Source organism: Dendrobates tinctorius, unplaced genomic scaffold, assembly GCF_039654945.1.
Source record: "Dendrobates tinctorius isolate UK_male_01 unplaced genomic scaffold, ASM3965494v1 ptg000158l, whole genome shotgun sequence".
In the NCBI taxonomy this organism is placed as follows: Eukaryota; Metazoa; Chordata; class Amphibia; order Anura; family Dendrobatidae; genus Dendrobates; species Dendrobates tinctorius.
In genome coordinates, this window is record NW_027361825.1 from 8015813 (window position 1) to 8031488 (window position 15676).

General features: G+C 42.1%; 1 protein-coding gene across 5 annotated transcripts in view; it reads right to left on the reverse strand.

The window, feature by feature from the left end:
* Positions 1–15676, reverse strand: part of LOC141051811 (uncharacterized) — a 646796-nt gene that overhangs the window by 203246 nt on the left and 427874 nt on the right. For all 5 annotated transcript variants that reach the window (XM_073548842.1, XM_073548843.1, XM_073548841.1 and 2 more), the window contains exons 32-35: positions 6303–6350; positions 4079–4117; positions 3795–3845; positions 2370–2465 (exon numbers count right to left, since the gene is read on the reverse strand). In XM_073548842.1, the coding sequence (XP_073404943.1) occupies positions 2370–2465; positions 3795–3845; positions 4079–4117; positions 6303–6350 (234 nt within the window). The remainder of the gene's footprint in view (positions 1–2369; positions 2466–3794; positions 3846–4078; positions 4118–6302; positions 6351–15676) is intronic.

Here is a 15676-nt window from a genome sequence, read left to right on the forward strand (position 1 = left end):
ATGTGCCTAAACAGTGGAACCCCAACGCAAGTGACCCCATTTTGGAAACTAGACCCCCCAAGGAACTTATCTAGATATATGGTGAGCACTTTGAACCCCCAAGGGCTTCACAGAAGTTTATAATGTACAGCCGTACAATTAAAAAAATCATATTTTTTCCACAAAAATGATCTTTTCACCCCAAATTTTTATTTTCCCAAGAGTAACAGGACCCCAAAAGTTATTGTGCAATTTGTCCTGAGTACGCTGATACCCCATATGTGGGGTAAACCACTATTTGGGCGCATGGCAGAGCTCGGAAGGGAAGCAGCGCCATTTGACTTTTTTGGCTGGAATTGAGATCGGACGCCATGTCGCATTTGGAAAGCCCCTGATGTGCCAAAACAGTGGAAACCCCCCAATTCTAACTCCAACCCTAACCCGAACGCACCCCTAGCCCTAGCCCTAACCCTAACACTCCTAATGGGAAAATGGAAATAAATACATTTTTTTGCAATTTTATTAATTTTCCCTAACTAAGGGGGTGATAGCGGGGGGTTTGATTTACTATATATGGCGGTTTTTTATGTTTGGCAGCTGTCGCTCGCTAAAAGACGCTTTTTATTGTAAAAATAGTTTATGCATCACCAGAGTTTGAGAGCTATAATTTTTCCATATTTTGGCCCACAGAGTCAAGTGAGGTCTTAATTTTGCAGGACGAGTTGACATTTTTATTGGTACCATTTTCGGGCACGTGACATTTTTTGATCACTTTTTATTTTGATTTTTGGGACGCAGAATGAACAAAAACCAGCGTTTCATGAATTTCTTTTGGGGGGTGCGTTTACACTATTCTGTGTGCGGTAAAATTTATAAAGCGGTTTTATTCTTCGTGTCAGTACGGTTACAGCGATACCTCATTCATGTATTTTTTTATGTTTTGTCGGTTTTATACAATGAAAACAATTTTATATAAAAAATAATTATTTTTGCATCGCTTTATTCTGTGAGCTATAACTCTTTTATTTTTTCGCTGATGATGCTGTGTGGCGGCTCGTTTTTTGCAGGACAAGATGTTGTTTTCAGCGGTCCCATGGTTATTTATATCCGTCTTTTTGATTGCGCGTTATTGCACTTTTTGTTCGGCGGTATGATGATAAATCATTATTTTTTGCTTCTTTTTTTATTTTTATTTTTTAAGGGGTTCAATTAAGGGGTTAACTAGTGTGGCAGTTTTATAGGGTGGGTCGTTACGGACACGGCGATACGAAATATGTGTACTTTTATTGGCTTTTTTTATTTTAAAAAAATGAATTTATTAGGGAACATTGTTTTTTTTTTATTTATTTAGCGATTTTTTTTTAAATTATTCTTCCACTTTTTTTTTTTTTTTAACTTTATTACATTGTCCCAGGGGGGACATCACTGTCGTGTGACAGATCGCTGAACTGTCACATCACAGATCACTGTGAGAGATAAGCGATCTGTCACAGGCGATGCACAGGCTTCCCCATGCCTGCGCTCTGCAGGCAGTGAGGAAGCCGGCTCCCTGCAGGCCCCCGAAGGTCCCCGCCACCATTTTGGATCCGGGGACATGCAGGGAAGGAGACCCCTGGAGCAGCGCTGCACATAGCGCTGCTCCGGGGGCTCAGGGAAGCACGGAGGGAGCCCCTCCCTGCCGATGCTTCCCTTAACCCCCGGTACACTGCGATCGTGTTTGATCGCAGTGTGCCAGGGGCTAACTTGTTGGGGGAGGTCCATGACCGCCCCTGACACATATTTGCCGGGTGTCAGCTGTAATAATCAGCTGACACCCGGCCGCGATCAGCAGCGCTCCCCACGGGGGGGCGCCTCTGATTGCTATGACATACTATTCCGTCCTTGGGACTTAGGTCCCAGGTCACATGGACGGAATAGTACATCCAATGTAGGAAAGGGGTTAAAGGGCTGACAATAATTTTTACGACTGCTACTTCCTAGAGGTGGCACTAGAGTTCTAGTCCTCTTCTGAAGATACAATTTGCATATTTCCCAGAGGAGCATTGCGGCTTTAAGTCTCCTCATCTCAGCATGCTTAACATGTCACTCTCCGCTAGGAGAAACGATACTACTTTTTGTGGGATCCAAGAAGTAAGAGTTATTAATCTATATGTAAAATTGTTTTGTTGAAAAATATTTTTCAACCTAAAAAAAAGATAATCCCTCCTGAGGAAGACAGGAAAAAAATGTATGGCTCTTTGAAAGCAGAGATTAAAAAAAAATGAAAAAGAGTCTTCACATATAGGCTGAAATAAATTGTGTCCTTAAAGGGTTAATGTATATCTATTATGCAGTGAGTTTACAAAGAGGCTGAATCTCTATTAGGTAATACTGGGGTGAATGTTACTTACGTGGACAGTCACACAGGACAAGGGGGCATTTATGATGGTTGTAGTTGTGCATATTTGGATTGCAGTGTTGAGGAAGGCACCAGCAGCGTTTCTTTTCTGCATATTGTTAAAAGCACATGATTGTTACCAACATTATTTTATATAGTGTTTACCTTTATTATACATTTATTATATAAATTGAGAGTGAAGAAACCAGATTATATCTTAATTTCCCAGACGAATATGTTTAGCAAACCAAGAAGAATTGAATTTTATCTGTATATTGGCTTTTGGATTTAAGTGTTGATTTCTGGTGGGTTAAGATAACAGACTTTTGTTTGTGTAAGGCTGGAATATTGACTTGTAAGCTAATATTTGATATAGCATAATGTCAGCTATGACGTAACATCTGCCAACATCCCAGTGGGTCAGCGGAAGGGTGAGACTCTGTAATGTGCACCATCTTGGGGAATTTTCCTGGAACTGTTCTATCAGCCTGTTTTGTGGTTCAACAAAGCATTGCCACACTGTTTTACCAGCACCCTGCGTTGTCTGAGTAGCGTTATGCCCACATTAACGGAAGAGTGCGTGTTAGGCGGGATGATCCCTGGTTCATGTGGTTCCGGCAAGTAAATCGGAGCGCTTGCCGACCCCCGTGTCTCCACACCGGGCTTAACATCTGTTAAGTTTCTCAACGCTAAGGGATATTTTCCTAATGGAAATTAGTATACAGAAAGAGGAATATAATGGTACAAGAAAACTGGTTTAAATTATAATTTAAATAGAAAAAATAGGGTTTCCCAATGACAATATGCTTAAAATAGGCCGTGTCCTTAGTGGGTTAAATATCAGTCATCTCATTATCATCACAGACTGGAATAAAATAAAAAAAATATACAGCTATATAAAGTAGACAACATAGGATCCACTATTCACAGTAGGCAATGTCACAGCTCACCTCCTCCTCCTCATGTACTATGAATGATAACCCCGCTATGTACAGTACAGTAGATAACACAGGATCCACCATTCCCAATAGGTGATGTCACAGCTCACCTTCACCTCCTGTACAATGACTGATAACACCTCTATATACAGTAGATAACTCAGGATCTACCATTCACAATAGGTGATGTCACAGCTCACCTCCTCCCCCTCCCTGCACGGTGACCTCTGCACTGGTCCTAGGGCATGTGTACTACACTCTCCTACAGAATCTATATGTTATTTCCTGACATTTAGCTGCTGTACAGTAAACAGTAACAGAGCAGGCATGACGGCTGCCTCCATAATCATGGACACTGTATAAAAAGAAAATTAAGGTCTGAATATAAAACAGATTATAAATATTAGTACTGTGAATATTCATTCTTCTTAGTGATAAAAGAAAAACGTGTTACATTTCCTGTAAGAAATAAATAAGATGTGTCCATGTTAGATACTTACTCGTAGTCACAGTCGTTGTTGTTGGACTTTGCTTTTTTGTTGTGATTGTACCTGAGACAAAATGATCAAACAGATTAGTCGTTTCATCAGACTTTTTTTTGATAGAAGAATATTTAAATATCCATAAAAACAATTACAAGTAAAGTGATTCTAGTTGGACTCAGTGATCTATTGTAGGATGAGCTGTGCCACAAACAGTATAATCTCAACTAAATGCAGCCGAAATTCTAGCCAAATAATAAAAAAATACTTTATTCTCTATAGCAGAAGTATTAGACACTTACTTGTAGTGGCTGCAGTTGAGGTGGATGACGTATCTGGAACTATACCAGAATTAAGTTACTAAACAATATCATTTCATACAATTACAGGTTTCCCATGATGCAGAACTTTATGGCTACCTTCATGCTTTGCTTTTATTTTCATGTTCATTTCAAAGTAAATTGGCACCAAAAACCTATTATTAGTAGTTGGAATTGTGGTGCTTAGTATGGTGCTGTAGGTGGCGCGGTATAGAAAGTAATAGTTTATAACCATGCCAATCTGATCTGTAGAAATTGGGGGTTTTAGACACATCACATAAAAAATGGTTCTTCTCATCTCAATCTCGATACTTGCCCCCATTAACATAAAAACACCTATACTCACCTCCCGTGCCGTTCCAGCGATGTCGGCACTCGCGTTCCAGGGGCGCACGTGAGGTTCTTACATCACATGAGCCCCGGTCCCAATCCGGGCCGGCTGGCAGCTCAGTTACTCTTGGTCACAGATGTAGAATTTTATAAATTAAAGGAGTTGTCCAGTCTTCTTCTAAAAGTCTGAAAACACTCTATCTATAACAAGATCCCAAGTACAGAGTCCATAATAGTAATCCTTCTTGAGTCACCCTCAGTGACTTTTTGGAGACAAATCCCCTATAGAGCTCCTGATATATAATAACACCAAGCAAGCGCAGCAATAACCACCATAATAACAGAATATCCAAAAATATTAAAGAAGTCTTTAATGTAATAGTATCAAAATATAAAATTCACATAGATGAATAGTACAGCATGTAACACGAAACAGATAGTTGTTAACAAATGAGCCGGGAAAAACCGGATGAAAAAGCAGTCCTGCGTCCAGACATGGACATAAATGGGCTAAGAAACAAGAGGTATTAGTTCCTTAATTAGGATCCTATCCCTTAGTCTGTAGTATAATGCCATCAGGGAATATACCCCAGTCACCATATAATACTCTTCCCTGTAGTAGATTCCTGTACACATGTAACCATGGCTAGTAAATGGATCTAGGTATATGGGACAAAAACATGCGGCAGAGTAATCAGGGGCTAATCTTACCCATGTCCTTGTCTGGTGTGCAGGAACGTGCCCCTACGCACGTTTCACAGTTGCTCCTTGGGGGGCCTCCCTCGGTGTACGGGGATCTACTACAAGGAAGAGTATCATATGGTGAAAATCAGTCCAAGGTAGTTCCTCTAGTGGGTACACCTATCTGCACATAGCTGCCCTTTTGTATCGATTTTGGAAATTAAACCTGTTACTTTTATTCCTTGAGCTGGATTTTTTCTTTTTTGGAATACTTCACATGGAGTGACTGCAGACTTTTAGTAGAAGACCGGCCAACCCTTTTATCACACAACACAATATTTACACCATGTCACAAAACTCTCGATGAGCAGATTTGAGAAAATTTGAATTCTCCAAATTATGTAAATTTTTATTAGGGAATTAATTTGTCAGAAAGGTCAGCAAGGTCTCTTATTATACTCTGATGTCTCATCGAGCCACAGAGCATAGTAAATGTAAGATGTTAAAAAGTGATACTCACCACTCACCTGTCTGGCCCCTTCGCTGCCATCTGATTCTCAGAGCCGCCTGTTTCCTCCGAGGTGTCTCATCTCTTGAAATGCACAGTGAGGTTGTGGCTTAAAGTTCCAGCCTAAATTGAACAGGCTGGGAAATGTGGTGTACGAAGGCAGTAGAAGAGGCCCAGAGAACAGTTCTCCATCCAGTCCTATGAATTCTGCTATATCATCTTGCACCTATTCACTCTAGGCCAGGATTTCAGGCTGAGACCAGACCACTGAGGTCACTGCGCATCAGACAACATGATGTCATGGACGAGCAATGCGCAGCGGCCTCTGAGGTCTGGTCACCAGGAGTAAACTGGTCAAAGATGTACCCATGGAAAAAAGAGGACCGGACGGCGGGCAGCATGAAGACGGATAGAAAAAGAGGCTCTGAAGACCACATGATGGACATCCAGCGGTAGACAGACTGCGCAGATTAGAGGATTCCTGAGTATAATTTTTTTTTTTAAACTTATTCTGTCCGTCCACGGCTCAGCAACATAGCAACTAGCTGGACGACATTTTATGAATCCATGCAAATTTACAAAAATCAATATTCTCAAATATGCAGATAGTTTTTGTATATTCCAGTAGACTGAATTTTACTCTAAAATTAATTTAATCTTGACATTACCAAGTCTTACATTTTTTACCAGAAATAAGACGTGGAGTGGTTGTTGAGCTTGTTGATGTAGTCGGAGCTGAAGAAAAGAAGACTGACTTAATAATATCAATCAGAGCTTTTTGCTTTTGATTTTCATATCTAATTTCTCTTCACAAGCGCAGACAAGGAGGCATATATAAAAAGCAAGTTGCTAGTTTCATTAGTTACATTAAGTACATGCCAAAATTAATTTTGGTAAATAGTTTCTTCAGTTTGAAAGAAGCTTCTTGTAGAAAGCAAGGCTGAAGAACCAATGCCTTATTGGTAAGTTTAGTAAACTGAGTAACGTACCATCAGTAGTAGGTGGCATGGTTGTAGTTGTTGGGAATTCTGTGGTTGTTGGTGGTATGGTTGTACTTGTTGTGCATTCTGTGGTAGTTGGTGGTATTGTTGTAGCTGTTGGGTGTTCTGTGGTAGTTGATGGTATGGTTGTACTGGTTGGGCGCTCGGTGGTTGTTGGTGGTATGGTTGTACTTGTTGGGCGTTCTGTGGTAGTTGGTGGTGTGGTTGAAGTTTTTGGGCGTTCTGTGGTAATTGGTGATATGGTTGTAGTTGTTGAGCATTCGGTGGTGTTTGATCTTATAGTTGTAGATGTTGTGCGTTCTGTGGTAGATGGTAGTTTTGTTCTAGTTGTTGGGCGTTCTGTGGAAGTTGACAATATGGATGTAGTTGTTAGGCGTTCTGTGGTAGTTGGTGGTATGGCTGTAGTTGTTGAATGTTCTGTGGTAGATGTTGGTATGGTTGTAGTTGTTGAACGTTCTATAGTAATGGGTGGTATGGTTATAGTTATTGGGTGTCCTGTGGTAGATGATGGTATGGTTGTATTTGTTGGGAGTCCTGTGGTAGATTGTGGTATGGTTGTAGTTGCTGGGCGTTCTGTGGTAGTTGGTGGTATGGTTGTAGTAGTTGGGCGCTCAGTGGTAAATGGTGGTATGGTTATAGTAGTTGGGCTTTCTGTGGTAATGGGTGGTATGGTTGTAGCTATTGGGCGTTCTGTGGTAGATGGTGGTATGGTTATCGTTTTAGGGCGTTCTCTGGTAAATGGTGGTATGGTTGTAGTTGTTGGGAGTTCTGTGGTAGCTGGTGGTATGGCTGTAGTTGTTGAATGTTCTGTGGTAATGGTTGGTATGGTTGTAGTTGCTGCGCGTTTTGTGGTAGCTGGTGGTATGGTGGTAGTTTCTGGGCGCCGTGTACTAGTATTGTCTGATGCCCAAAAAGAAATTTAATTCCAAAGAAAAAGAAAAATGTGATGGTGAGCAATTGACACATAGCATATGAGATGTGGACATTGACAAGCCTAACACACCTAAGGGATGCAATATTTTATCCCTGGAGTCTGATACTACAGTTTAAGTAACCATTTCCATGACCCTTGGGCCAAATGCCCCAAACTTTGCTGTTTCTCTAACCGGGAATCTTACCAAATTTTACTACATATTAGCAAACATTAATGAGGCCAACTGGAGCTGGAATTTTTTCTTTTTATCAGAAATGGTCTACGAAACATATACAGTTAGGTCCATATATATGTGCCACCCTTTAAAAACAGGGTGGCACATGTTAAGGAGCTGAAACTCCTAAACCCTTCATCCAATTTTAATGTGGAAGCTCAAATGAAAGCTGAAAGTCTGAACTTCAACTGCATCTGAATTGTTTTGTTTAAAATTCATTGTGGTAATGTCTAGAACCAAAATTAGAAAAATGTTGTCTCTGTCCAAATATATATGGACCTAACTGTAGCTATTTCTTAGATTGGTGGTGTTAATTGTTTATGCGTGCTAGTAAGTGTATATATCTGTTAGGCGTCGGGTTCCTGCAGCGGTTCAACAGGAATCCAGAGCCTCACATTCTGGGGTCTACCATTAACTTTCAACCGCAGAGGACACTGCTCAGCAATCCCGGCTCCTCAGACGCTCTGCCCAGACCTGCTCTGTCGGGCTGGCTATTGCTGCCACCTTTGGGTCAGCAATGGCAATGCAGGGTGCTCAGCAGCAAATCGCTCCAGAGGCTAAGTCCCTCCTTCGCTCTACTGAGTATGTTCACGAGACGATCTCCCGTTGGAGATCGGGACTCACATGTCCAAGTCCATCTCGTGATCTGATTGGTCCATCTCAGGGATCTGGATGCTTCCGGAAGGTCCCGGCTAGAAAAGGTTTGCATGGCCGCTCGGCCATGCGCTAGTACAGTCTCTAGTTGCTTACTGTGTGAATGATGATGGATGCATGTACCTGCGAATGACTCATTAAGATCCCCTCCCTCTGATATTACGAGTGTGTATAGGGACTTAGATTTAGAGTCTACGCCAGCCAGTGGCAAGCTACAGGCACAATAGCATCCTCCACAGTGCCAGGGTCCGACAGTGCGCCTCCTACCGGGCATTGTCGATTAGCGGCAGTGTCTGTTGCCGCACTGCAGTCTGCAGCTTCTCTTGGCGTCCAAAGTAGCGACGACACACGCACGGTAGGTCTAGACGGACGCTGAACATTTGCCTAGGGCCCAGCTCCTGTGACAATATACTGTGCGTGCACTTCTCTGAGACCTGTGACGTTAAACAGGCTCAGCCTTTTGTGTTTGGCACTTAGGCATCTCTGTGAGTTAACAGAAATCGCTCAGCGCACCCGGGTGACGTTCAACCCGTGTGCGTTATACCGCCATATTGTACGTCTGCCATTATCTAGCAGCGGTGTTAACACCTTCTGCACGGTGGACCCCGGGCGACGAACTCACTTTACATTATTTAATATTTAGTGCGTTCCGCCGTCCCTAACAATATCTCCCTGTATATACCTTATGTGCCTGTGCATATACAGTATATATCTGTTTGTACGCATCTGAATATATGTGTTTTGTGTATGTATGCATCTGTATGTATATGCTCCATGTATGCATGCATCTGTATGTTTGTGCTTCAAATATGAATTTATCTGTATGTAGGAGGTCCGGGATTGCATGTATCTGACCTGTGTATACATATATGTGTGTGCATATGCTCTCTGTATACATGTGTGTGCTACATGTATATACATGTGTGTGTGTAACATGTATTGTGTGTATACAGTATATGTGTGTAACATACAATGTTTGTGTCACACACAGTGTGTGTGTATGTAGCATCCACATTTAGAAGTACTGGCAATGAAGACGAGACTTCACAGGTGTAAACATCGCCCAACAAACTAGTAAAATTCGGCTTATTCATCAAGTGAATAGATTGTTTTTTGTCGGAGCAAAAATCACTTCTCTCAGCACACATCACCGGTGTAAACTGCAGAAGTGCTGCTGATAACGATACTATGCGGGGACAGATTACACTACTACTTCTGTGCCAATCATTCTACGTAAGCCTCTCTGCAAAGGCTGGTAAATAAGCGCCTAACTACTTCAATATTGTCCATCGCAATTGTTATCGGCCTGGATAAACCAAAACGTTTCTTTGTGATGATGCAACATGTTAGCATTCGGGGCCCCACTTTAAACTTTTCTCCAGGGCCCCACATTGTCTATAACTTGCCCTAGTGGTGAATCATGTTATATCTCCTGCATATAGAGATGTTGTCAGCATTGATGACCAAGCGGATTCAGTGCAAATCATATGTGTGCTATACACATCTCTTCAGGGCAAATGTAGCTTTAAAACAATGCTTTCTATTAGCAGTGAAAATAATTTCCTGTGAAAATTTGGCAAAGGTGGTGACTTCAAATTTCAAAAGATTTTCACATCTCTAGTGATCACATGTGCTCCATAATATTGAGGTAAATCTTACTTACGTGGACATTCACACGGTATAAGAGGACATAGATTACTGTAGTACATTTCTGGGCTGCAGTGTTGAGGAAGGCACCAGCACTGACCATCTCCTATGTTTAGAAGACATGAATATTATTATCATCATTGTTCTGTATAAACGATCAACATAATGTTCCAACGCAGCAAAGTAAAGAGGCAAATAGGAAAAGCAGGGTGGTAGTTTTGGCTGCGTTGGGTTGTTTTTTGGTAAGTTTAGTAAGTTCAATATTCAATAGCATACCTTCAGTGGTAGTTGGCATAGTTGTAGTTGTTGGGTGTTGTGTGGAAGAAGGCGGCAGGGTTGTAGTTGATGGATTTTGTGTAGTAGTAATGTCTGTTACCAGAAAAAAAATGTATTCCAGTGAAAGAGAATGTGGTGGTGGTCATCGGTGGTGGGCAATGGACACATAGCAAACATGATGTCACATGCTAAACATAGAGTAAGACATGTAACTTTGTGTCACTCAAGTCTGGTATTGCATCTATGTCTAGTCCCCACACAGATCCTGCTGCACCTCCCTGTGGGCTCCAACGTTCCCATGACCATTGGGACCAGTCTATCACACTTGGTTTCTCTAGAGAGGAGTCATGCAACAATTTTCTATGTAGTAACAAACATGATGGGACCAACTGGGATTCCAAGAGATGAATAGATGTCTTTAATGTTGGTATGCCCTTACTTGTAGAGGGTGTCGATTATTTAAAGAAATCTAGTATATGACATAACCCACCAGTTTTTCGAATCATCTCTCTCGCATCATTTTTGATTTTTGGTGGAATGCACAGCTAGAACCATTATTAGACGTATACTTTAATGTGTGATTAGATACCTATCATGGTGCCCACTGATATCAATACGTTATTAATGTGCCTTCTCAACAAGAGTGGCTTTATGGAAGATATAAAGGTTAGAGATTAGTTAATCGATGTGATGCATATTGAATTCCTATAAACATTTGTGAAATTTATTGAACCAGGCGAATTCAAACAATTTGGGATTTGCTGAATGAATTAAATTGGTCACAAACATTTCACATATTACAGAAGAATGCAAAAGCCAGAGATGGATCAAAAGACCTCGGACACAGCTGGGTTGGTTTTCCCATAATGTCTCACAGATATCGCATTACATGGTATAACACAGCCAATCAGGAGGGACTATCACAACCTATATAAAAGCAGAAGTAGGAAATACAGCAGCCATTTTGTGGTGAATCTAGGAAAGGAAAGAGGTGATTAGGAAAAGCATGTTGATAGTTTCGGGTGCCTGGGTTTGATTTAGCAAAAAAATCATTTTTGGTGAAGAACCTCTTTCATTGGAAAGAAGCCAGATAGTGAGGCTGAAGAGCTAATACCCTTGGTAAGTTTAGCATGTTAAGTAACGTACCATTAGCAGTAGGTGTCATGGTTGTAGTAGTTGGGCGTTCTGTCTTAGTAGGTGGCATGGTTTTTGTTGTTGGGCTTTGTCGAGTAGTAGTAGTGCCTAAACCCAGAAAAAAAAAAACAAAATTGTTATTTCATTCCAATCAACAATGAGAATATGATGATGGGCAATGGACACATAGCAAATGTGACATGGACAGTGACATGCCCAACATAGGTGATAATGATCATATATAGCTTTGTTGAACAGTTATTAATTACTCTACCCAGTTACTGTTGTAAATACGTGATACTACATAGTAGATGGGCAGAGGGGTACATACAAATCATGGGTCCCTGAAGCAGAAGTCATAATTGGACCATACCCTAAAAAAGAAAATATTTGGTGGAGGCGGTAGGGTAGTAGTGCATCATTTTTGTAGTCACAGAAGGGCATACTGTACCTTCCTATTTGTGCTGTTTCAGTTTATTCTGTTAGACTGTCAGCCATACATGGACATTTATGTAATGGTATATACTTAGTTTATCATCTATTGTATTTGTTATACTTTGCTGCCATCTACTGGCCATTGCTGTATTACACTGTAATATTTTGTTATGGTACTTTCCCATAATACCTCTCTGTCTATAGCTCCTCCTATCTTTTTCATTCTGTTTCCTGTTTTTGTATTCCGGGCCATCTTGTAACACACATGCGCTGCAGAGCTGGAGAAAGGATTCTCTTGTTACCTCCAACCTGGAGCGCCTATCATCTCTAATCTGGTGCTTCTATAACAGCTCTAACCTACAGCCCTCACTCCTACCTCATCTCCATTTCTTCATCTTCCTTGACATCTCATCTCATCAAGGTACTGTAAATAAAGCCTGTTGAATTCATCACTGCATCATCCTTCCGGACCACCATGTGCCGCTGACAGGGATTGGGAGCACAGGCTGGCGAGTAACGCTATCCACCATTGTTTATATAGAGATTCGTGATCACATCCCTCAGACACATCTCATCCCGAATTGAAGCTCAAAGAAATGAGATGGAGGCTCAAAGAAACAAAATGGAAGCTCAAAGGAAATTAAAAATACTCCAAGCAGAAAGGAAAGCAGAAACAGCCCTTGCTAAACTGAAGGTTCATCAACAAGCATTGGGACAAGAAGATAATTCAGATTGCCTTATTCCAGGAGAAATGGAGGACTCAGCTGATCGCACTTCTAACTACGTGCTAAGACATTTAACATCTGCACCAGCACCACCTCCAGTTTCTAACACTGATGCGCCTGCAAGTCAAGAAATGTTGCCAAGTTCATCCTGCAACAATGACCGGGAGATCGGACAAGTCTGACTTCGCCAGATACATGATTCGCCGGGAGTTAATAAACATTAGTCTCTCAAAGTTTGATGATTGTGCCGAGAATTATAGAGCCTGGAAATCGACCTTTCAAGCAGTGATCCAAGACCTTAATCTCACTGGCAAAGAACAACTGGATTTGCTTGTTAACTGGTTAGGCCCTGAATCAGCAGAGTGCATAAAGACATTAATGGCAGTTCATGTGGACTATTCAGATGCAGGTCTTATTGCAGCCTGGGAGAGACTGGAACAAACCTACGGCAGCTCAGAAGCCATAGAATGTGCCTTATTTAAAAGACTGCAAACTTTCCCAAAGATAACTAACAAGGACAATAGAAAACTTCAAGATCTGAGCGACCTACTAAAGGAAATAGAATTGGCAAAATTAGACCCACGTCTCTCAGGACTGAGCTACCTAGATACTGCTCATGGCGTTAATCCAATAGTGTCCAAGTTGCCACACAGCATTCAGGATAAATGGGCAGACCACGGCTCATGGTATAAAAGGCAGCATGATGTGTCCTTTCCCCCTTTTCACATTTTTCCAGGTTCATCAGTGACCAAGCTCAGAAGAAGAATGATCCCAGCTTCGACTTCACTGAGCCTACTCCACCAGCATCATCATCATCTACAAGGTATGATAACATTGCCAAACGTAGAGATTCAAGGAACACAGTATCCGTGTGAAAGACTGATGTTCCACTTACTGCATCTGCCTTTACTAAAACAAATAATGTTGCTCCTAAAGTCATGGACAGTAACCGTATGTGCCCTAAGCACAAAAGGCCTCACCCACTTAAAGAATGCCGTGGATTCAGAGCAAGGACTTTGCAGGAGCGTAAAGATACCCACAAGGAGCTTGGGATATGTTATAAGTGTTGTGCCTCCTCAGACCACCTCACTAAGGACTGTAAGGCCGCCATTAAGTGCACTGAATGCAGCAGTAATAAACACGTCACAGCCTTGCATCCCAAGTCAGCTCCATACAACTCGCAACCTTCTGCGACATCCAATCCTGCTCAAAAGCATGGCGGGGAGCCACAAGTTCTTGATCCAACTGCAACTGCTGTTTCCTCCTCATGTATTGAGGTATGTGGAGAAGGGACTGTTCCTAAATGCTGTGCCAAGGTATGTCTGGTTAAGGTCTATCCAGGAGGACAACCCGACAAGGCCTCCAAAATGTATGCCATAATAGATGAGCAAAGTAACAGATCTCTAGCAAGGCCCAAATTCTTTGAGATCTTCAACATAAAGGGACAAACGACTCCATACACCCTCAAAACCTGCTCTGGTCGTATTGAGAATTCTGGCAGGAGAGCGTCTGGGTACATAGTCTCTTCAATCACGGGAAACAAGCTTATACCCTTGCCAACCCTAATTGAATGTGACCAGATATCTAATAACAGGGAGGAGATTCCCACTCCGGAAGCCGCGCTTCATCACCATTTGAGGCACCTGACTAAAGAAATCCCTCCTCTGGACATGAATGCTGATATTCTGGTCCTACTCAAGAGGGACATTCTAAAGGTCCACAAGGTGCGACAACAATGTAACGGCCCAGATGATGCTCCATACGCCCAAAGACTCGACCTAGGCAGGGTAATCGTGGGCGATGTATGTTTGGATAGGAGTCACAAGGCATCCGAAGTCAACGCCTGTAAAACGTATGTGCTCCAAAATGGTCGTGCAACTCACTTTAAGCCAAGCCCTCATCACTACGAAGTGAAAGAAAGGTTCTCTGATTGCATCCAAGAGCCTGACATCATTCCTACTCCCTACGGTGATGACTTAGGGAGAACAGTGTTTCACACAACAAAAGATGACAACAAAGTCACCTGATCCATAGAAGACAAGGAGTTTCTTAAAATGATGGACAGTGCATTCTTCAAAAACGAATCTGACCGCTGGGTTGCTCCCTTACCCTTCAAGGCTTCAAGGACCAGGCTTCCTAACAACAGAGAACAGGCCTTATCTAGATTCATCTCGTTGCAGAGAACATTGAGGAACAAGCCTGAACTGAAGGAACATTTCATAGCCTTTACGGACAAGATATTTCGCAATCACCACGCAGAGCCAGCTCCACCATTGCAAGCTGATGAAGAATGCTGGTATCTACCTTCCTTTGGAATATATCATCCAAGAAAGCCAAAACAAATCAGAGTGGTGTTCGATTCAAGCGCCAAACATGATGGTGTATCTCTGAATGACGTTCTCCTCACTGGTCCGAACCTGACTAATAACCTGGTGGGAGTGCTCATGAGATTCAGAAAGGCACAGGTCACCATTACCGCCGATATCGAACAAATGTTCCATTGTTTCGTCGTGCAGCAATATCACAGAAATTATCTCAGTTTTCTATTGCACCGAGACAATGACACCAGCAAGAAAATGGTCGAATACCGCATGAAGGTGCACGTGTTCGGAAACAGTCCTTCTCCTGCAGTCGCTACATACGGCCTGCATAGGATCGCCTCCGATGGTGCAGCAGAGTTCGGGAAGGATGCCCAACAGTTCATTGAAAAGGACTTCTACATGGACGTCGGTCTTAAATCCCTGCCCACAGCAGAAGAAGCCATAGATCTGCTCAAACGGACACAAGGTATGCTTTCTAAAGCTCATTTAAGATTGCATAAAATTGCCTCCAATAGTGCTTTTGTCATGAAGGCCTTTCACCCTAATGATCATGCCGCAGAATTTAGGGACTTGAATTTAGGCCGAAACAATCCACCAGTACAGAGAAGCCTAGGCCTGAGGTGGAACTTGCTAAAGGACTCCTTCAGCTTTCAGGTTAGTGGTGCGGGAAAACCATTTACTAAGCGCGGGGTTCTGTCAGTGGTGAACAGTCTATATGAT